Here is a 21,118-nt window from a genome sequence, read left to right as displayed (position 1 = left end):
ATGCGCTGTGGGGAGCCACCGTCGCAGTGAAGCTGGCGGCCGGCTGGGAGGTATGAAAAGTGGGGTGGGGAGGATGGACCCCCCCCATGCAATTCTTTTGGGTCCCCACTCCCAGTAGTTCACTTAAGCAGTTTGTAGATGGGCTTGTGAGTTTTTGCAGGGTGCCTGCCCTCTGTTGTTTAAGGACTGGTGTTGAGGCCATAAGAGGGGACAGCGGCAGTGTGCGTGCATGGGTTTGGGGATGTGTGTGAGGCAGAAAGAACTCAAACATGCAAGAAACGTTTTTAAAAAATGAGATTCTGCCTGCATCTAAATCCTGTGTCTGGCACCAGACTTCCCATCCTCTGCACGTGCAAAGTCAAGGAAGACAGCCTTGAACTCCAGTACCCTTTTCTTAAGTAAGTGTTGCTAAAAATACGTCTGTGGTTTTAACGGTATGTTCCAAGTTCTTAACCCCTAGGCGTCACTGGTTGCTTTGTTCTAGCTGAGAGAGAGACACTTAAATTGGGCAAACTAAGAGCCTGTGGGAGTGGATGGCCGTGCCAGAAGGCCCTTTCCCAAAAGCTTTGAAGGGTATGCCGCTCTCCGTTTCTGCTGGCACAAACCAAACCTCAAAGGTTTTTGCTGCGATTAATCCTTTCTAATGCATCTGCAATTTGCTTGTGCTGAAATGTTACGGCTGTATCAAAGGCCAAAGCCTGATGCAAACAGACCTTTGGTTAGCGACGGGCCTTTTGGCTTGAAAGCGAATGGTGAGGAATGTGAAACGTTTCGATAGACTCCACCTCAAAGTGGCAGAGACTGCAGCTGAAGGCTGCAGAAGAGAAATGGCTCCGAGCTACATTCTTGTGAACTGGGCACCGGACACATCTGGTTTGGATTGTGGTAGGAATCAGTTCTTGCAGATAGCGAGGCTTCCTCCTTGGAGGGGGGAGGCTTTTCGCATTCCAAGGTCCACCTTTTGGATGCTCTTTTCTGCGAACTCTGCAAATGCAGCACCCGCCCACCCCTGCCAGTTTGCACAGGGGCTGGGCTGACCCTATCTTAGCATCAGCGAATGATTCCCCTCTGCCGCTCAGGAGCGTGCTGCGTTTAAAAGACTATCCTAGAGTAGGCAAGGCTGACTGGAGAGCCGCGCCTGCTATGGGGAGATTCTTTGGGGCTGCAGCTCTCTTCCTTTTCCTCTTCCAGCCTGCGAGCCCCTTCTGGCTCTTAAATGTGCTCTTCCCACCCAGTTCCACCCCGGAAGCGGCTCTCTCCAACAACACCCCGCCTGTGGTGCTTGGTAAGTTGGGCAAAGCTTGGTGTGGGGTGCATAGCAAGGCCTGTGGTGGTGGGGTGGCACGGCATTGCAGAGCCTTGGTACACGATCGGGGGGGGGGGTTGGAGCACGGGATAATTGGCTTAGCTAGAGACGCCAACCTCCAGAAGGGACTCGGAGATCTCCCAGAATTAAAACTGATCTCCAGACTACAGAGATGTGCTCCTATGGGGGAAATGGCTGCTCTGGAGGGTGGACTCTATGGTATTACACACCTCTGAGGTACCTTCCCTCCCCGAACCCCGGCTCTGTTCCCAAATCTCCAGGAATTCCCCTACTCAGAATTGACAACCCTAGGCTTAGCTTGGCTCTTAGACTGGCCAAGCCGTTGCTGTGATGGAATAGCACAGGGACCCTCTGAAGGTGCCTTGGAATGAAAAAGGAATATGCCAGGATAAAGGAGACCGTATGTTTTTACCTCTGCCCCCTACAAGAGTAGTTCAGGACCAGGTATGCCCCCGGAGCTATCTGGAGGGGTAAGTTTCTTGACCAGTGCCTTGTTCTCGTGGAATGTCCAGCGTATGGTGGGAATACATATAGATTACCTGGCCTGCTGACCCTTCCAGGCCTGGTAAACATGCCAGTCTGTCACTGTCTTTGGAGTCAGAAGTTGCTAGGCATGCAAATAGTTTGGAAAGGAGAGAATGGATTGGTGTAAGGACGAACAGGATGCCACAAAGGCACTGGAATAGCCTGGGGGGGGGGTGCTATGTGCTTCGTCGGTGAAACCAAATTGTTTTTCATCAGTAGATGTGGAGCCACCAAGCTGTGGCTACCTGGGGCCATTTCAGGTCAGGGAAACTGAGCAGGGGAAGGAAAAGCTTCAGCAGCCGATGCCGCAGTCCTCGAGTTGCCAATTCTAGCTTGGGAAAATCAGGGTGATTTGGAGGCGGTGCCTGGGGACGGCAGAGTTTGTGGAAGGGGGGGGAAGCTCAACAAGGCTGTTCTGCCCCAGGGTCCACCTTCTGAAGCTGCTGTTTTCTCCAGGGAATTTATCTCTGCAGTCTGGAGATCAGTTGTAGTTCCAGGAGAACTCAAGAGCCCGCTGGTAGTTTGGAAACTTTACTCCGAGTGATTCCGCACACGTTGGATAATGCACTTCCAATCCTCTTTATAGATCATTTGGAACGGATTTTTTTTTGCGCGGAACAAAAAATCCACCTCAGTGCATTGAAAGTGCATTATCCAACCTGTATGGAATCAGCCCAGTCTGAATGGGACCTCTATACATCTGGGAGGCAGAAACTGCCCCTCCAAACATGTTTGTCAACCCACCCCAGGGACATTGCTGGAGGAAATGTAACCTGAGGAGAGCAGTAATGTCTCCATAGAGAGTTCTGGAAGACAGGAACTCTTTCCCAGAGAAGAGGCTGCAGGGCCCCCAAAGGCACTGTCTTCTCCCTGGAAATTTCTGGAAATTCTCGGAGTGGAGCCTGGAGAGGGTGTAGACCTCAGCAAGGTATAGAGTTTACCCTCCAAAGCAACTATTTTCTTCAGGGGAATTGAGCTCTATGGCCTGGAGATCAGTTATAATTCTGGGAGATCTTCAGACACCACCTGAGGCTGGCAACCCTAGAGTGTCTCTACACAAGACATCTTACATGGGGACACTCAAGTGACTTCCTTTCTGCGTGGTCTTATATTAAGGCCGTGTGGAAACGGCCCAAGTGTCCCCTGTCTCCCATCCCTATCAGTGCATGTCTATCCACAATGGGAGCGCAAGTGTAAGACCTTTCACTTGATCTTACTCGTGTAAGATGTCTTGCGTAGAGAGAGTCTTATTAATCTTCCCTCTCTCCGAGTGAACTATTTCTTCCTCCTCCTCTGCTGAAGCAGTTTAGGAGGAAAAGAAGACAGACCTGCAAGCGTTTGGGATTTTGAAAGTCGTGTCGATGACCACCCTGGGGAAAGTTTCCCCTCATGCCCTAGTCCCCCAGCTTCCTGCTTGTAGGACAGAACAGTGCTCCCCTGCTCCACAAAAGGATCAGAGAGACTGAATTATCAGGAGTCACCCAGATATCCCGAATGAAAAAGCCGAGACTCCTGCTTTGGGAACAGCAAAAAGTCCCAGAGGAGGGTGGCTGTGCTTCGTGGTGGCTGCTTCTTCCCCCTCCAAATAATCCCCTGTACACCCTGACATGGTCATTGCATTCTGATTTCATAATCCATGCATGCTGTGTTGACAATGGAGCAAACTTTGCCAGTCCTTCCAGCTTCGCTTCCAGGAAAGGCAGGGTTAGCTGCCTGCTTTTCAGCTTCTTTTAAAAAGTGTTTCTCAGTGCTGCTGATCAATGGGAAATTCTCAAACTGGGGTGCCTAAAGAAGCAATTCCTCAGCCTGAGGGAGAGGGCCACCGGATGCTAGACAGAGCAACTGCCTGGCACAGAGCAAAGAAAGCTGAGCGAGAGGAAAATATGGGCGGGTGAGTTCCTTTCTGGTCTGAGCATAACCTGAAGTGGGAAGGCTGAGGTGGATTTCAGAGGACCATCAGGGTAAGGCAAAGAAGAGTGATTTTTTGCTGATATATTTACTTACTTCATTTATACCCTGCCTTTCTCCACAATGGGGATCCAAAGCAGCTGGCATTGTCCTCAAAACAACTCTGTGATACAGGCTAGGCTGAGGGTGGGGGACGGCTCAAGGTCACCCAGCAAGCTGTTGATGCCCTCCTTGCCAAAGGAATTACAGGAGAAGCTGCGTTTCCACAATTAAACCCAGACTGAATCTGGCAACCATCCCTTCACTGCCCTTAACCCCTACTTTGACACAGTCTCTCTACTCTTTGTGGGGATTTTCTCCTTTTTTTGTCTGATTCCCTACTGACCTTTCTGTGAGATTACTGCCTTGCACAATTTCATTCTGACAAAATGCACTGGACTTTGATTTGTTTGCCCAGGAAACAAAAATGGATCTGTTGACATTGCAGCCGTGAGATCCCAGAAAGGTGTACCCCCCATCAGCTTCTGTTTATCACGTGTTTACCCAGCTTTTCTTCCATGGAGTTAGAAGTGGGTCACCTCCTTGTACAAAGAGAGAAGCATCCCTCCTCTGGGAATGCACAGCTGCCTTGCCAAGAAATCCAATTTTGCACCTTCCGCTCCTAAGAGCCCTTCCCCTCTCCTCCCCTTTGTGTCCTTACAACAACCCTCTGAGCCCCCCTTGCTCCTCTAAATGCACTCTGCAGCCAGAAGGAGCCGAGCGTGCTGACAGTAGCCAGAGGGACAAAGAGCCTATTGCTGCTGCCAGCTCCCTCTGACCACCACTGGTGCAATTAGCTCCCTCTCACAGCCATCCACCTGCTCGGCTCCCTCTGGCTGCAGAGTGCTTTTAGGGGAGAAAGGAGAGATGGTGGTGGCGAGAGGGAGCTGAGCAGACTAGACAGGATGCCTAGAGAAAGAACCTCTGCCAGGGAGAAGAGGGATTCCCTGGCAGAGAATCCCAGGATGCCTAGAGAAAGAACCTCTGCCAGGGAGAAGAGGGATTCCCTGGCAGAGAATCCCAGGATGCCTAGAGAAAGAACCTCTGCCAGGGAGAAGAGGGATTCCCTGGCAGAGAATCCCAGGATGCCTAGAGAAAGAACCTCTGCCAGGGAGAAGAGGGAATCCCTGGCAGAGAATCCCTCTTCTCCCTGGCAGAGGTTCTTTCTCACTACACTTCCTGTGGAACCTTGTGGGAAACTGACGAGTGTCCTCCACGCGTCAGGCGTCTTGTCTGTTTTGGCTATAGACAGTCAGGTTCAAATCCCCACTCTAATCACTATACCACACTGTCTCTCAAATATTACCTTAAAGCTCTGCTTCTTAAACGGTGGGTTGCAAAGCCAGTAGGGAAGATGTATTGTCGAAGGCTTTCACGGCCGGAGAACGATGGTTGTTGGGGGTTTTCCGGGCTGTATTGCCGTGGTCTTGGCATTGTAGTTCCTGACGTTTCGCCAGCAGCTGTGGCTGGCATCTTCAGAGGTGTAGCACCAAAAGATAGAGATCTCTCAGTGAGAGATCTCTATCTTTTGGTGCTACACCTCTGAAGATGCCAGCCACAGCTGCTGGCGAAACGTCAGGAACTACAATGCCAAGACCACGGCAATACAGCCCGGAAAACCCCCAACAACCACCAGTAGGGAAGAAGAACAGGATACAGTTGTCAACAACGGACTGGAAAACTCCTGGAGATTTGAGGGTGGTGGTTCATTAGAGTCTGCCCTCCAAAGCTGGCGTTTCCTCTGGGGCAATTGATCTTGGTAGTCTGTTGATCAGTTATAATTCTGGGAGAACTGCAGACCCCACCTGGAGATTGGCAACCCTAGAACAGGGTGAACTGGGGAAAGGAGGATTTGGGAGGCTCAAGAGCCAATCTAGGTTTGTCTCTGCATAATATACCATGAGATTTATAGCCTGTTTTTCAGTAATGCTATGTATTTATTGATGCAAAACATTAAAGAATAAATACTTAAGTATTAATAGATGTGAATCTCCTGCATTTTAGGTGGGGGAGGATAAAAGTAGCACAGGAGTACATTTGCAACTGGATCCCCAAAATTATGAGTGATTCCGCACACGTTGGATAATGCACTTCCAATCCTCTTTATAGATCATTTGGAATGGATTTTTTTGTGTGCGGAACAAATAATCCACCTCAAACGACTGATAAAGTGCATTGAAAGTGCATTATCCAATGTGTGCGGAAACAGCCACTAATAAATCTAAAAGTGGATCTCTCTTTTAAAAATTAGAGAATCGTCACAGAGTACGCAGTAGCCTTGGGTTAAGAGGTGCTCTACTTGCCCGAGGCCGGAAACGAATCTGCTACATCTTTCAAGGGCCTGCGCAAATGTTCTAATTTTCTGCCAGGGATCACCCACCTTTCACCCATTCCTTGCCAGCCATTTGTCTGCTCAGAATCGCATGCCCAGCTACTGTTCTCCCAAACAGGGAAAATGACAAAAGTGTCTCTATCCTTTCTGCTCTCAAATGAAATTTAAACATGCTTTCTGTCATTTTATTTTTTTTAAAAAAGAAGACATACTTATTACCTGAAAGATATTGATCACTTAAAAAAAAAAGAACAGAAATCTTAGGCAAAGTGTAAATTAATATCTCTTTTAATCTGCATCTGTAGGCTAATGGTGCTTAAGCCACAATTCATACGCAGGTATGCAACATATCAAACGTCTCCCGGGCTACAAGAAAAACATTGGGACCCAAAAACTGCACACCCAACAAGGGAAATGTATAGGTATAGGTTCAATAGTTAGGTCTTGATCATACATCAAATGAGATCCTTGGGACTGAGGGCCATTGGGCAACTACTTAATGTTTAGTTTGATTCTTGTTTGTTGTGTGCCCCTTTTTTAATGGACTGGGGGAGAAATCCCGGATCTAGGCTTTTATCCCCATAGTGGGGTGAGAAATATCAAACAACTCTCCTCTCCTGGATGTTGGAAACCATGGCAAGTGGGGAGAGAAGGCTACCTAAAAATCCTGAATATTCCTATTTGTGCCCAAACGTCCTGCACCCAAGAGTTGTAGCTTGCCTCCAGTGATAGTAGTGGTGGGGATATGGCCCCAGTTAAGAATTACTGGTTTAAGACCATTGTTGTAGATTCTATTGAATTGTCTGAAACTTTCCCATCTAGTAAACTAGATGCCAAAGTATAAAGAGACCTAGTAAACTAGATGCCAAAGTATAAGGAGACCTGGGAACTAAGCAGCATTTTAAGAATTAAGCTACCCTCCTTACCTTATCCCAGTCAGTTCTTACAGACATTCAAAAACTCACAAAACTAGTAACCATCTGAACATTTACATTAATTTGAGGATGCCTCACTTCCTCACATTCCAGACATGATAAGTCTATTTTCCCGTGTACAAATGTTGGAAGTGTCAAAACAATTAGGGTTCCTTCTACCATATGTGGTGGTCCTGCCCAGTTGCTAAAAATTATTGGAAACAAATACATCTAACAATGCAAAAAATATTAAAGAGCAACCTACAACTAAAGCCAGAGATGTGTCTATTGAGATTAGTGGATATTTCAATAGAAAATGAATTTGGAATTTTGATTAGATATATGACAACTGCTGCAAGAATATATTAAAACCAAAAGAGGCTATCAAAGATGCTCACCCACCCAAACTTGCCAAAAAACACAAATGAGCACTGATGCAGTGAACTAAATTCTTCACACAATGTTCACAAAAATAATTTAGTGAATTTGAGAGTAATATACAAGAGTCAATACAACATGTGAAATTCTAAAACATCATAATCACTATAATATCATCACAATCAATTACACACAGCAAGGTGTTACAACACCGAGTAGCATGTGTATCCTCAGAAAAGGGAAGAATCCCAAGAGTTCTCTTATGAGCTGTCTTCAGTCAGTACACTGAGGATTCCCGCTGAAACCGCGGGGGCAGATGAAAAGTCCCTCCGGACAAAGTGGAAAGGAGCTGGAAGGAGCGGTCCCTGGAAGTGCGCAGAGTTTCAGCACGTGAAAGAGTTTGTGGAGAGTCGGAGAAATACCATCGTGGTAGGAGAAACCACGCCCCGTGAAGAAGTGCTCATGAAACAAGCTTGAGATACCCGGAGGCTTGTCGGGCGGGGAGGTCCCCCTCGGGGGCTCCCGGTTACTGTTCTCCACCTGCACATTCCATTCTCCTCCCAGTCTTCCAGTGTACTGACTGAAGACAGCTCATAAGAGAACTCTTGGGATTCTTTCCTTTTTCTGTGGATTTCAAAATTAGAGTTATAAAGTTGTCAACAAATGATAGGCTAAAGTAAGCGTAAAAATGCAGATATCTTTGCAGTAAAGTCAAAGTTATATGTTTAGTTAAGATATGGGTATTACGGAAGAGTTGTTAAGTAATAAGAAAAAAAATTGTAAAATGTTTAAATGCTATGTCTCCCTCTATGTTCTTGTTTGTTTGTTTGTTTTTATGTTTTTGTTTCTTTATGTGAACCTTTGCTTGTCGTTTGCTGTAATAAAAAAAAGACATTCAAAAACTCACAAAACTAGTAAGCACCTGAACAGTTACATTAATTTGAGGATGCCTCACTTCCTCAAATTCCAGACATGATAAGTCTATTTTCCAATGTACCTAGTCCAATGGGATGGTAGAGATAGGAGTTGCCAACTCCAAGTCTGGAAATTCCTGGACATTTGAAGATGGAACCTGGGGACAGCAGGGCCGTTTTCAGACATCTTACCAGCCATGCAAAATCGCACAAAACTCCCAGAACGATGGTGTCTTCCTAGGCTACAGTCCAGCCTCCAAAGCAGCCATTTTTCTCCAGGGGGAGGGGGGGTTCATCTCTTTAGTGATCAATTGTAATTCTGGGAAATCTGCAGGTCTTAGGTAGAGACCATCACGTTGGTATCTGCTAACCAGTTGGTTAATGGCTTATCTGGCCACTGGTTTCTTTTTGTGCACATGCAAATCCCAGAGATTCTGCTTGAGGATCAGGCCAAGTCCTACCCACAACTCTGAACTTATACCAAGTGTAGCCTGTGGATTTCGCAAGCCTGAATTCATTATAGCCTTTAAAAAAAAAATCCAACAAATCAGGGATCTCAAATAACATGGCTGCCCATTATTAGAAATTTTGAAGTCACAGCAAGGAGATAAAAGCATTTTCAGGATATCTCCTCTCTTTTGCAGGATGGGAATCTTCTCCTGTTCTTGTGCAGTGAAGAGGGAGTTGATACAATCCATGCCTGGCCAATGTTCTCAAAGTACCTGATGCGGTCTATGGGAAGTTACATCCCCAAGTCCAGAAATCCTGGCCAGAAGCAACAGGCTCCTGACCTGCAGTTCCAAGACACAGTATGGGTGTAGGTTTATAAAGGCTCTCCCCACCCAAGTCTTTCATCGAAAGCCAAAAGCATGGTCCAAAGACTCAGCAAGCCCCACAGGCATAAGCTAATCTTCCCTGTTTTTAAAGGCATCAAGAGTCTCCTTGTGTTTATGCATTTCCAAGATTCACTTGAGGCTGATTTCCTACAGCAGAGATCCCCAGCCTTTTAAAGGCTGTAGTCTCCTTTGGAATTCTGCCACAATGTGCTAGGTGAAGCCAGAAAATGGCTGCTGTAGGAGACAGAGCCAGCCACAAAATGGCTGCCACAACTTTCACTCAGACAGTGAAGAACCTTGTGCTGTGGTGGCAGCTCCTGCCAAATCAACATTTACAAAAATCTGCGCCGCCAATCAAATCTCCAATGGCTAATCAGAAGCCATGTAGGGCAAAAGCCCAACCGAGCTCTGGTCACTTTCTAAAAAAATGTTGGCAGGCACCTGGAAACACTCTCAGCCATGAAGCAAATGGTATAATCAAGCCCACTCGGCAGGGAAGGCGGACTAAAAACTAATGAAATAAATAATAAATAAAGGTTGCTATCGTTTTAGTACCCACCACCACCACCACCACTCCTGTGCTTTTCATAGCAGCCTGCAGAAATGTAGCTGGTGAAGTTTTTCCAAGCATGTTTCCATGCCACTGCTATTAAAAGCACAGGAGGAGAGGAGAGCAGTCAGAAATGGCAGCTCTACCCTTCATCCTTTAACTTCTCCAGCTACATAACAACAGTTTCCTTAGGAAACTTGTCTATTAAACCTGTTGTGTAGATGTCCCCCTCTCTCTTTCTGCTGTCCCACAGTGCCTGGTTGCCTTGGGAACCAATTAGAGGCGAAGCTAGACAAGCCCGATGTGGTCAACTGGATGTGCTATCGCAAAACCGAGGACTACTTCACCATATGGCTGAACCTCAATATGTTCCTCCCCCTGGGGGTGGACTGTTGGATTGACAATACTAGGTAGGTGCCCTTGTGCAGAGACATACTCAACCTCTTGTTTTGTACTAAATAGGAAAGCTCTCATATGAGGTACAAATTCGGTGCACACAAGGAAATTGGATTACACTATTAGGGAAATTAGTTAGTCGTTGTACAGTTAGAAAAGAATGGAATCGTGCATGGTGAAACAATCTTTAGGCCAGTCAGTATATTGCAACAGATCAAGCTTATTGAGGCTGATTCACATTCTTTTGCATTCTTGTAGTAACATAAGAAAGCATAGAAACCTAATTAAATAACATGACTCCCTATCACATAGCCAGCTAAATTGCCTGCATATGAGTGGGTGGGTGCCTCTTACAAGCGTGTACAAGACAGCTCTGCAGAAAGCATCTTGCTTCTTGCAAGACCAGGAGGAGAGTGAGAACAAAAGCTGCTCAGAAAGAGAAGGGGGAGTCAGGTAGAAGCTTCCAGGTCAGCTAAAGAGAGGCATCTTACATCTTTGCTTCTAATATAGTTCCTCTCCCACAGTGTCCAGGTATGCTGAGTTGCTTCTTTTTCACCACATCTGCCAACTGTGGTAGCTTCCACATTGGGATTTTTCTCTACATGGAATGCCAGAATCCCTTATTTAAACCGGTGCATTCATAAGACATTATCTTAATTCTGAGCATGATTTGTGAGCTTTCCTGGGATTTCCCCTTTAAACCAGATCAAAGGAAAACCTCCTCCTCTGAGGAGGAACAGGGGGGCGGGGCCTGAGGGTGGAACATCCATATTAACACTCTGTTTTAAAATGACAGAGCTCCTCATTTCCTACTCTGGCCAGGGTTACCAACCTCAGGGAAGGGAGGAGGGAGCTGCAGTTCTCTCAGAATTATAACGGATTTCCAGCCTACAGAGATGCATTCCCCTTGACTTAGGGCTGCCAATTCTGTCTTGGGAAATTCCTGGAGATTTTTGGTAGTGCTTCGGGAGAGTGGAATTTGGGGAAGAAGCTCAGCAGGGATATGATGCCCTAAAGTCTACCTTCTGACGCTGCCACTCCCTCCAGGGGAACTAACCTCCGTAGTGTGGAGATCAGTTGTAACTCCAAGAAATCACCAGGTCCCAGTTTGAGGTTTGTAACCCTACCTGGTGGAAACAGCAGCTTCACAGCACAGACTATATCGCCCCATACCCACTGAGCTCCCTGGTCATTTGGCCCCAAATATCCGGGCTTTTTCTCAGCCAGAGTTGGAAGCTTTATTTTTGGCCTGTAAAAGATTCTATGGAATGACGTGCTGTCCCGTCACTTCTCTGCAGGCTGCCAATCTCCACATTTGTACACAGCCACAAACTTCTTTTCTGGCTGTCACATGGGGTTGTCAACTTCCAGGAGGGGCCTGGAGATTTCCCTGAATTACAACTGATATCCAGGCAAAGATCAGTTCCCCTGAAGAAAATGGCTGCTTTGGAGGGTGGCTTTTATGGCATTATACACCACTGAGCTCCCTTCCCAAACCCTGCCCTCTGCAGGTGCAGCCCCCCCACCCCAAATCTCCAGGAATGTCCCAACCTGGAGTTGGCAACCCTACTATAATGTGACTGGCAGAGAAGAGCTGGTCTTGGTGGCAAACGGAGGGAGAGAAAGGCCAATAAAATGGAGCTTAGTGGCAGTACAAACTTAAACAGGAGGTGACCATTACAGCAATTGTAATTTTTTTTAAAGTCCTATGGTTTTGAGTGGGGAAGGAAAATCTGAAGTAACGGCTGTGTTTGGCTTTGCACCCATGTCTACTCACTCCTTTGCCTACAGAGTGGTGTACAACAAGACAACGCAGAGACTGTCCAATGCACCAGGCGTCCATATCCGAGTCCCTGGGTTTGGCAAAACCTACACTGTGGAATATCTGGACAAGAGTAAACTGGCTGGTAAGGGGAGCTCTTCTGTACGGAAACAACCATTCAGCCCCATCTCACAAGACCAGGTCCGTTTCCACACAGTTCAAATTGTGGAAAATAGCAAAACCTCACGAGAAGACGCTGTTATCACGCGAGAAGACGCTGTTATCACACAAAAAGACGCGAACGCGGTAACAGCGTCTTCTTGCGTGATTTTGTGCGAGATTTCGCTATTTTTCACAACAAGGTAAGCTGTGTGGAAACTGCCCCTGGCTCATTTCGAGGGGGAACGCGCAGGAACGCAGTTCCGGCAGTTCCCCAAAGAGGTCACGTCAGGGGGCCCCGCCCACCTGACTCTCCGCCATTTTGGGCCCGTTTCAGCCTGGATTGGGCCCAAACAGCCCAGATTGTGCCTCTGATGGGTGGTGGGTCACTCCCACTCAGCAGCAGCCCAATCCTGACCATTTTGGGCCCCTTTTCAGCCACTTTCAACCCCTTTTTGCCATTTTGGGCCCAATTTTGGCCCTGAATGGCCAGGATTGGGTCCAAAACAGCCAGGATAGGTGATATCAGGGGGTGTGGCATATGCGAATCAGTTATGCTAATGACACACTGCTGGTGATGGCATGGCATATGCTAATGAGTTATGCTAATGAGTTCCTACCGCTCTTTTTCTACGAAATAACCCCTGCACAAGACTAAGATCGTATCCCACTTTCAGTCTATGCTGCCATTCAACAGTATTTGGAGGGAAGGAGAGCCTGTATGTACGCAGGGTTGGTTCATCATCCCAGCACCTCACATGCTGCTGCCACCCATCTCCAAGATGGGACGTCTCCTGGCGATGTGGCAGAGATGCCTGCTTCCGTTAAATGCTCCTACCGCTTGGAGGAGTATAGAGTTCAGTCAGCTCTGTTTCTGTATGTGAGAGGGGATGGGTTTGGCATAAAGGGAGTGGAGTTATACCCTATAACAGAAGAATGGGAACTCCAGGAACTCCAGGGAATGTTTCCGCAGCTCCCTGTAATGTTAAGTAATGTTAAGCAACGTTAATGGGTAATGTTAAGTCCACTGATGTTTTGTTGAAGCGCTCGTAGAAATTTGGAGGAAGTAACCTCCCCTACCTGAAAGGAAGGGGCTGGTTTGTCTCTGTGTGAAAAAGAGCCAATCTAGCCAGAAGAGGGAGACAAGAAAGAGAGATTGCTTGGATTTGACTAAAGCACCTGGTGGTGTGGGGGTCATGGCAGGCCCTCTCCATGTTGTACCATGTGGACTAGATATGGGATCTTTATTTATACCCTATTTATACCCTTTCTTCCCAAATGAGGACCAAAGTGGCTGACATCATTCTCCTTTTTTCCATTTTATCCTTGCAACAGCCCTGTGAGGTAGGTTAGGCTGCCAGATTGTGACTGGCCCAAAGTTACCCAGCGAGCTTCCATGGCAGAGCGGGGATTTGAACCTGGGTCTTCCAGGTCCTAGTCCAACACTCAAACCACTGGATCTGCTACTCTGGAAATATGCCTTATTGCCTGCTTCTGTGCTCTATCTGTATTATAGTAAACAGAGGGAGTTTTAACCTCAACCCTGATGTTGTGTAATGCCACTTTGATTAAAAAGCTCTGTATATTTTGTTTGACCTTATGATGGAAGAGCAGATTAACTTGATTTGTCTAACTGAAACTTGGCTGGATGAATCTAAGTGTGTTACTCTGTCACAATTAATGCCAGCCGGGTGTGCCGTCCAATATCAACCCCAAACCAGAGGGGAGGAGACAGAGATGGGATGGGCCATTATCTCACAGGTTGCCAGGGTAAACAATTGCAGGCATGGACTGTGTGTCCCTGTATCAAGCACAGATGGGGTATTCTTCTGGTTAATAAATTCTTCTGACTACAAATCTGCCTAGCTTACCATCAGGAATCCTGTCAAAGCTGGTGGAGGAGATCTCTGGCCTGGTGCTGGAAGCACTGAAACTTCAATATGAATGTTGACATTGTCTTCTCAGGATTGTCTCAGGACTTTTTGGCTACCATGGGCCTGCCTCATGTTGTATTGGGCCCAACATATGAAAAGGATCTCACACTCTATTTTATATTCTGCACTGAACAGATTTCTGGTGATCTGCTTGGGGTGGGTGGGAGGGGTTGGAAATCCAGCCTGTGCCATGGTTAGACTATTATCTGCAGAAAGCTGGGTTAAAGATGGCCGCCTACCTCCACAAGGGTGGTGGACAAATTAAATTAGTCTGTCCCTAGAGATTTCTGGATCTCATGAGATCCCAGGAAGCCCTGGGGGATGCTGGGAGAGTGATTAGTGACTTTGGAAAGTATGTCAGACAACAGACAACGTCAATTTGCATTGTTTCCTGTGTCCCTCAGATAGAATTTCAGCTACTTGATCCATTCCGTAGCTGAGTGCTTTAAAAAGGGCTGGCAGATATCTCTGCAATATTAAAATCTATGTGAGGCTACTGAACAAAATCCTACAGTAATTGTGAAATGGGGTGTCATCAAGATATGGATGATAGCCAGTTGTATATTATCTTGATTGTTGTAGCTGCCATTTCTGTGCTGAGCCAGTACATTAACACCGTGGTCAAGGGGTTAAAGGAGAATAAAATGTAACTGAATCCAGATAAGATGGTACAGATGCTGGTTGGTAAAACAGCTGCATCGAATGGGGTAGTTCTCTCCACTATTGATTGGGTGCAACCATTGAAGGATACTGTTAAGTTTGAGAGTCCTATTTAGAATGAGGCCTGCCATTAGAAAAAAAGGTAACTACGGTTTAGCTGTATTTCAAGTTTCTGTAGTTATCTGATTTGGCCATGCTGTGGTAATCTTGAGGATATATTTCTGTAACTTATTCTACATGGGACTGCCCTTGAAGACTATCTGGCAGGTTCTGCTGGGGCAAATATGATAGCCTGCATGTTATCAAGGGCTACTTCTACTGGGCCCAATTGCTGAGTCAGGGTTGGGGAAAATCAAGGAAACCTCTGCAAAGATAAGAGTGTATCTATTGGTACATGCAGACAGGTCGGAATCCTGTGAAATAGTAGAGCTAGTCTTACACTTCCTTCTATTCAAACTCATTGATCTTTTCCCCTTGCTGTAGGATATCTGCACACCCTGGTGCAACACCTAGTCAATAATGGCTATGTGCGAGATCACACCGTGAGAGCTGCCCCATACGACTGGAGGGTTGGACCTAGTAAGTATGACCCAGCTGAGCTTAGTGAGCTTTACTGGAAACAGGACTGAGCAAGTGCCTTGGCTAAATGGGGTGCCACACCTTGAAACCCATGGCCCCAAAACTAGGCTTTAGGCTAGGGCACCATGTATGTCCTCTCTGAGGCTACAGTGCTCAGAGATGGGGGAGGTTGATTTGGGATGGTACAGAGCTTGCTTCAAGTCACAAGTCCAGTTTCTTCTTCATTTCCCAGGGACAATATTTGGGGGCAATAAGCATTAAAACCAGGATGTGGCCTGTGGACAGCAGAGGTCAGGGGTCTCCAACGTAGTGCCCATGGGCACCATGGCATCTGCTGACAACTTTCTTGGTTCCTGCCAAGTGTTTTTAGAAAGTGGGTGGGGCTAGGTAGGGCTTTTGCCCAGCAGGGCTTCTGACTGGCCATTGGAGATCGGACTGGCTGTGCAGATTTTTTTTAAAAGTTGCTTTAGCAGCAGCTGCCACCATAGCACAAGGGTCTTCATTACATAATTGAAGGTAAGCAGTATGTATGCAAGAAATCATTTTAAAACAATATGTGCATTTTGGAAGGCCTCCTTTTAAACAGAGCTTCCACGTGGAATGTTGAAGAGTTACAACTGGAGTCATACGTGAAAATCCTTGCCATTTTGTGGTTAGCTTTGCCTTCTGCAGCATCATATTGTGTCTGGAAAAGGTTGGGGACTCCCAGTATTCAGACGCGAGGAGGGAATCCCAACCCTTTGTCGTCAAGTGTCAAGGCACACGCACTGGTTACAAACTTAAATGGTTTAACTTCTTCGTACACATAAGGAATCTCTACTCACAATTCTTCTAAATAACAAAAGGAGAGAGTGCATCTTTCATGCATAAAGGCACTTGATGGAGCTTTGTAGACCCAGTGAATGTGGTGAAAAATGAGAGATTGACTTGCTCCTCTCCCTGCTGAGGTGTGAATAAACAAAAGAGGAAATGGCCTTAATAAGTCTGGGTGGGCATTGAATGCCCCAGGAACTGAACCTGTGGGGTAAGGCACTACAACTCCCAAGATGCGCTTCTCTTAAAACTATAGGCATACATTCTAGTCTGGTACATATTGATTAATATAGTCAGCTTGCTGCTGGAACAGTACACCCAGCATAGCTCTTTCTGCAGGATTAAGTCTTCTGACTCTGGGAGTATATAATTTATGGTGATCCAAGGCTTGTTTTTGGCCTTTTCAAGTATTGTCAGTATTTGTGGTTGGATGCACAAAGGAGGAACTAGGGACAGTGAATGAGGGACTGGGAACAAACTTCAGCATCATATGAGACAATGAGGTATAATCCATGGGTGGGTGGGTGGCACTTGAGGGAGACCCCCCCTCCAGGTTCCCAGCTGCCTCAGGGAAAGTTGGCAGGACTGGCAGGACCTCAGTTGGTAGGACTGGGCCAACTGTGGAGGACTGGGCAATTTCTTCTCTCTCAAACAGCTGCTTTCAACAACTGCATCCCAGTATCGTCTGCAAATTTATAAGGACCTTTGAAGTGAACTGGTTATTGGTGGTGGTGCTTTAAAACTATGGCTGCTCCCAACCACTACTGGGGATAACTATAAAATCTGGATAGCCCTGCCTGGAACTCTACATGACAATCCTGCTAGTCCACAATGCTACATCTAGACAGTTGGTCAGGGCCAGCTACTGGGAGAATGCCCCGATACTACAGCAATTACACAGGCTATGGAACCACTCCTGAATCCAATTCAAAGCATTGGCTTTGTCTTTTAAAACCTTACATAGCTAGGAACCAGGATATCTGAAGGACTGTCTTATCCCATATATTCCTTCCTGAGCATTAAGATCACAGGGACAGACTCTCCTGACTCTTCTATCGAAGATCAGTTGGTGGGTACACAAGAGAGGGCTTTTCCGGTGGTAGTCCCACAATTATGGAACAGTCTCCCTAGGGAGGTGCATCTGGCCACCTCAGAGCCAAGCTACAAGTGATGCCTGACACAGGTTGGACACTCGTCAGCTTCCCCCAAGTTTTGATGGGCAATGTAGGCCTCCTGGTACTGCAGCTGTAATGGAGAGCCAAGCTGTAAAACCAGGACGCCTACATTTCCCATCAAAACTTGAGGGAAGCTGACAAGTGTCCAACCCGTGTAAGGCGTCACTTGTAGCTTGGCTCAGAGTCTCGATAGGAGGCAGCTGAAAATAGTTTTATTCGGGACAACGTTTCAGTTACTATGTCCTTGCTTATTGGTGGTTTAAATTGTGATTTTTTAAAAAAAATATGGTTTTATGTATTTTTAAATGTTTATGGTGTTCTTTACATTGGAAGCCTCCTTGAGTTCTGTAAGGTAGAACGGTGGCCAGTAAAAGTTTCAAATAAAGAAATAAATATTCCTGCAGACGATCAAGAAGAATACTTCCTCAAGCTGCGTGCCCTTGTGGAGGAGATGCACGATGCCTACCAGAAGCGGGTCTTCCTCATCGGCCACAGCCTGGGCAACCTCCACCTCCTGTACTTCCTGCTCCAGCAGCCACAGGCCTGGAAAGATCATTTTGTCCAAGGCTTCATCTCGCTGGGAGCTCCCTGGGGGGGAGCTGTGAAGACCATGAGGGTCTTGGCTTCAGGTGAGATGCTGAAAGCTGTGGGCCAAACCTGGTCATCCTCCACCTCAGTAGCTCGACCCTCACTGTTTCATGTATGATGAAGATAAGGACAGCTTTGTGGATTTGAAACACCCTTGTTCTAAGGAGTATTCTCACATGATGGTTTTCCTGTCATTTAGATACCAATCGGCACCTGGGCCGTTTTCAGACGTCGTGCCGGCTCTGGTACGTCGCACAAAGCTCCCACAAGGACAGTGTCTTCCTGGTGTGATTTCGCACGAGAACTGGGAAATCATGCTTGGAAGGCGCTGTCCTTACGGGAGCTTTGTGTGACATACTAGAGCCGGTAAGACGTCTGAAAACAGCCCTGATTTTCTTTGAGCTTCCTCATGGTGACATTGTCCCTTTGCTGCCTTTCTGTGGTCCCTCCATCATTTCTCAAAACCATCTTTGAGCTAAGATTGATAAAAGCTGGAAGGAATGATAAAGAACCATGCAAAAGATGACAAATAGATAACAACATTGTGAGGTAGCTGTGTAGAAAAAACGGTGCCATTCTGCACCCAAACAACAAAAAAACTTCTCTTTGAAAGATCCCCGAGTGTGTCCTTCTCATTTTTACCTATCCCTGAAGGCCCTTCTCTGTCTTTTTCCGGGTTTGGTCAAGAGGGAGTTCTGTACTTGGAACCTAATTTTGGGGTGGGGGGGTGATTTGGATCAGAGCTACAAAGCATGAGGAGCCACCACTTAGCCTTCTCTCTGTGCTGTTTTCCTGTTCTGTAAGGCAGTGGCCCCCAATGTGGTGCCCATAAGTGTCATGGCATCTGCCAGTGGGCTTCCTGGTGCCAATTTACTTCTTCAGCAAAGCAACCCTTCCCTAAAGCAGATAGCTAGTCCTGGCTCTCCTCTACCTCATTGGAGCACAAAATACTTTAGAACAGCTCTGGAGGCATAACTCCTTCAGCAAGAGCTGCCTCTGTTTAGCATGATGCCTAGTTTGGAAATTCCCAACCTTTTGTGATTGGTCCCAGTACTCCATGGCAGACATTTTGTGTTGATGCCCACTCCCTGTCTTCCAAATTCCAAAATGCCCACAGGCTGAACAGAGACTGTACGGTATGTGTTGAAGCTGCTGTTGACCACGTTTGTTTAAACCACAGGTGACAACCAAGGGATCCCGCTCATGTCCAGCATCAAGCTGCGTGAAGAACGGCACATGACTACCAACAATCCGTGGTTGTTCCCAACTGGAATGGCTTGGCCCAAGACCCACATCTTCATCTCTACCCCATCCTACAACTACACCCTTCGCAACTACCGCCGCTTCTTCACTGATGTCAAATCTGAGGATGGCTGGCACATATGGAATGACACTAAAGACCTGCTGAAAGGACTGCCCCCTCCAGGTGTCGAGATGTACTGCCTGTACGGTACTGGCCTGCCCACTCCAGAGACCTATATCTATGACGACAGCTTCCCCTATGAGGACCCCGTGGACATACTGTACGGTGACGGGGACGACACTGTCAACAGGCGCAGTCTGGAGCTGTGTAAGCGGTGGCACGGCCAGCAGAAAGAAAGGGTGCATGTCGTGGAGTTGCCTGGGGTTGACCACTTAAGCATGGTCTTTGATAACCTGACCCTGAACTACATCAATGAAATCTTGCTTGGAAACTTTGGGAATGCTACAGCGGCAGAGGAGGAAAGAGGAGATGGAGAGAAAGGCCCCTTGGAAACACACCCCAAGCTGAATGAAAGAAGCGAATGATGTCTCCAGCACCCCAAGGCCCTCCAAGACATCTGCTGGGAACAGAACCAAATGGCGGCCTGTTTTTATATTAAATGGCTTCTGCACCATTTAGTTTGGGATGAAGTACATTCTACTATGGTGGGGAAGCCTGGACACTCTTTGCTCCCGTCATGTATACATTGCAACACAAGCCACAGCTGTATGCACAGTTTCCGTTATCGCTGCCCCTCCCTTTCTGATGGGGAAAGATTGCAAAAATCCTTTTGGCAGTTGGCCACTTCACATACTGCATTGTTGGTGTGATCAGAAGTCATAAGTGGTCATGTTTTCTGATTCTGCCTGCACTGAGGCTATTTAAGTGTGTGGTGTGGTCACATTTGCTCCATGTAGACACCTTGCAAGCAGAGAGGTCTCAGAAAAAGCAAAACTCTGTTTTTAGCAAGCTCTTCCCTACCTTATTCAGTTTGCAAACAGGGGGCTTGTCTGTAATATTACAGGTAGAGGATCAGCTCCCACTGCTAGGCTATGCATAAACACACAGAACAGTTCATTTATATCGACAAAGGCCAACTTCTTAAGCTCTGCAAGCCTGGATTTGCCCTGTCCTCCTATCTTTAATGGTAGGAGGGGCAGGGGCAGCTTGTCAAATAGAGGTGAGAAAAGAGGCCTGGCTGAAATTCCCTCTTCCACCCAACTCTTTAACAAAAGGAGAACCTTCCTTTTGATAACCCTCCCAAATGGGGAATTGTATAGCTAGGCCATTTTCAAAGATCCAGAGGAGTTAGCCGTGTTAGTCTGTAGTAGCAAAATCAAAAAGAGTCCAGTAGCACCTTTAAGACTAACCAATTTTATTGCAGCATAAGCTTTCGAGAATCAAGTTCTCTTCGTCAGATGCATGATACAAACTGTATCATACATCTGACGAAGAGAACTTGATTATTCGCATGATGCATGATACAAGTTCTCTTCGTCAGATGCATGATACAAACTGTATCATGCATCTGACGAAGAGAACTTGATTCTCGAAAGCTTATGCTGCAATAAAATTGGTTAGTCTTAAAGGTGCTACTGGACTCTTTTTGACTTGGCCATTTTGGCACCCTTGCATAATTTCAGTTTGTTGTGAGATTAAAATTCTTTTATCTGGAAAGTCAAATTTTGCAACTCTGTGGCAATACTCTGTGATCAATAGGTTAGATATATCTGATACTTAATTAGATTTATTTGACGTAAGCAGAAATGGCTTCTTCGAGGCAAGGAGATGACTTCAGGCCCTTAGGTGCTGAGAAGTGATGGAAATAGGTGATAAAAAGGCGATGGGATCGAGGAGAGGTGTGGAGAGAATGGGAAGACGCGCCAATTCCCCATTTTGGGGGGAATCTTTTGCTAAGATTCTACACCGGACAGTCCGTGGCGGAAGTCAGACACACTGATGCTATGCATTTCTAAAGACTCCACATGTCAAGTGCTTTTAAAACCAATTTATTATTGGAAAAAGTTTTGTTGGAGAGCTGGAAGCTGCTGCTTTCTTGTGATTTACAGATGATATCATAAAAACA

At 46.6% G+C, this 21,118-nt stretch overlaps 1 protein-coding gene across 2 annotated transcripts; it reads left to right on the top strand.

Annotated features, from left to right (window-relative positions):
- Nucleotides 1-708: 708 nt before the first annotated feature.
- LCAT (lecithin-cholesterol acyltransferase) lies at nt 709-19,719 on the top strand. Of its 2 annotated transcripts, none has more exons than XM_055000509.1 (6): nt 709-885; nt 9,977-10,133; nt 11,911-12,026; nt 15,118-15,213; nt 17,606-17,830; nt 18,970-19,719. In XM_055000509.1, exons 1-6 carry the CDS (start codon nt 750-752, stop codon nt 19,575-19,577), a joined length of 1,338 nt encoding a protein of 445 aa, XP_054856484.1. In that variant the 5' UTR covers nt 709-749; the 3' UTR covers nt 19,578-19,719. The 2 variants fall into 2 exon arrangements, with proteins under 2 accessions (XP_054856484.1, XP_054856483.1); XM_055000508.1 differs by lacking the exon at nt 709-885 and adding an exon at nt 900-1,285.
- Nucleotides 19,720-21,118: the final 1,399 nt, after the last annotated feature.

Source organism: Eublepharis macularius, chromosome 16 (genome assembly GCF_028583425.1).
Source record: "Eublepharis macularius isolate TG4126 chromosome 16, MPM_Emac_v1.0, whole genome shotgun sequence".
In the NCBI taxonomy this organism is placed as follows: domain Eukaryota; kingdom Metazoa; phylum Chordata; class Lepidosauria; order Squamata; family Eublepharidae; genus Eublepharis; species Eublepharis macularius.
This window is presented reverse-complemented; position numbering and strand designations above follow the sequence as displayed.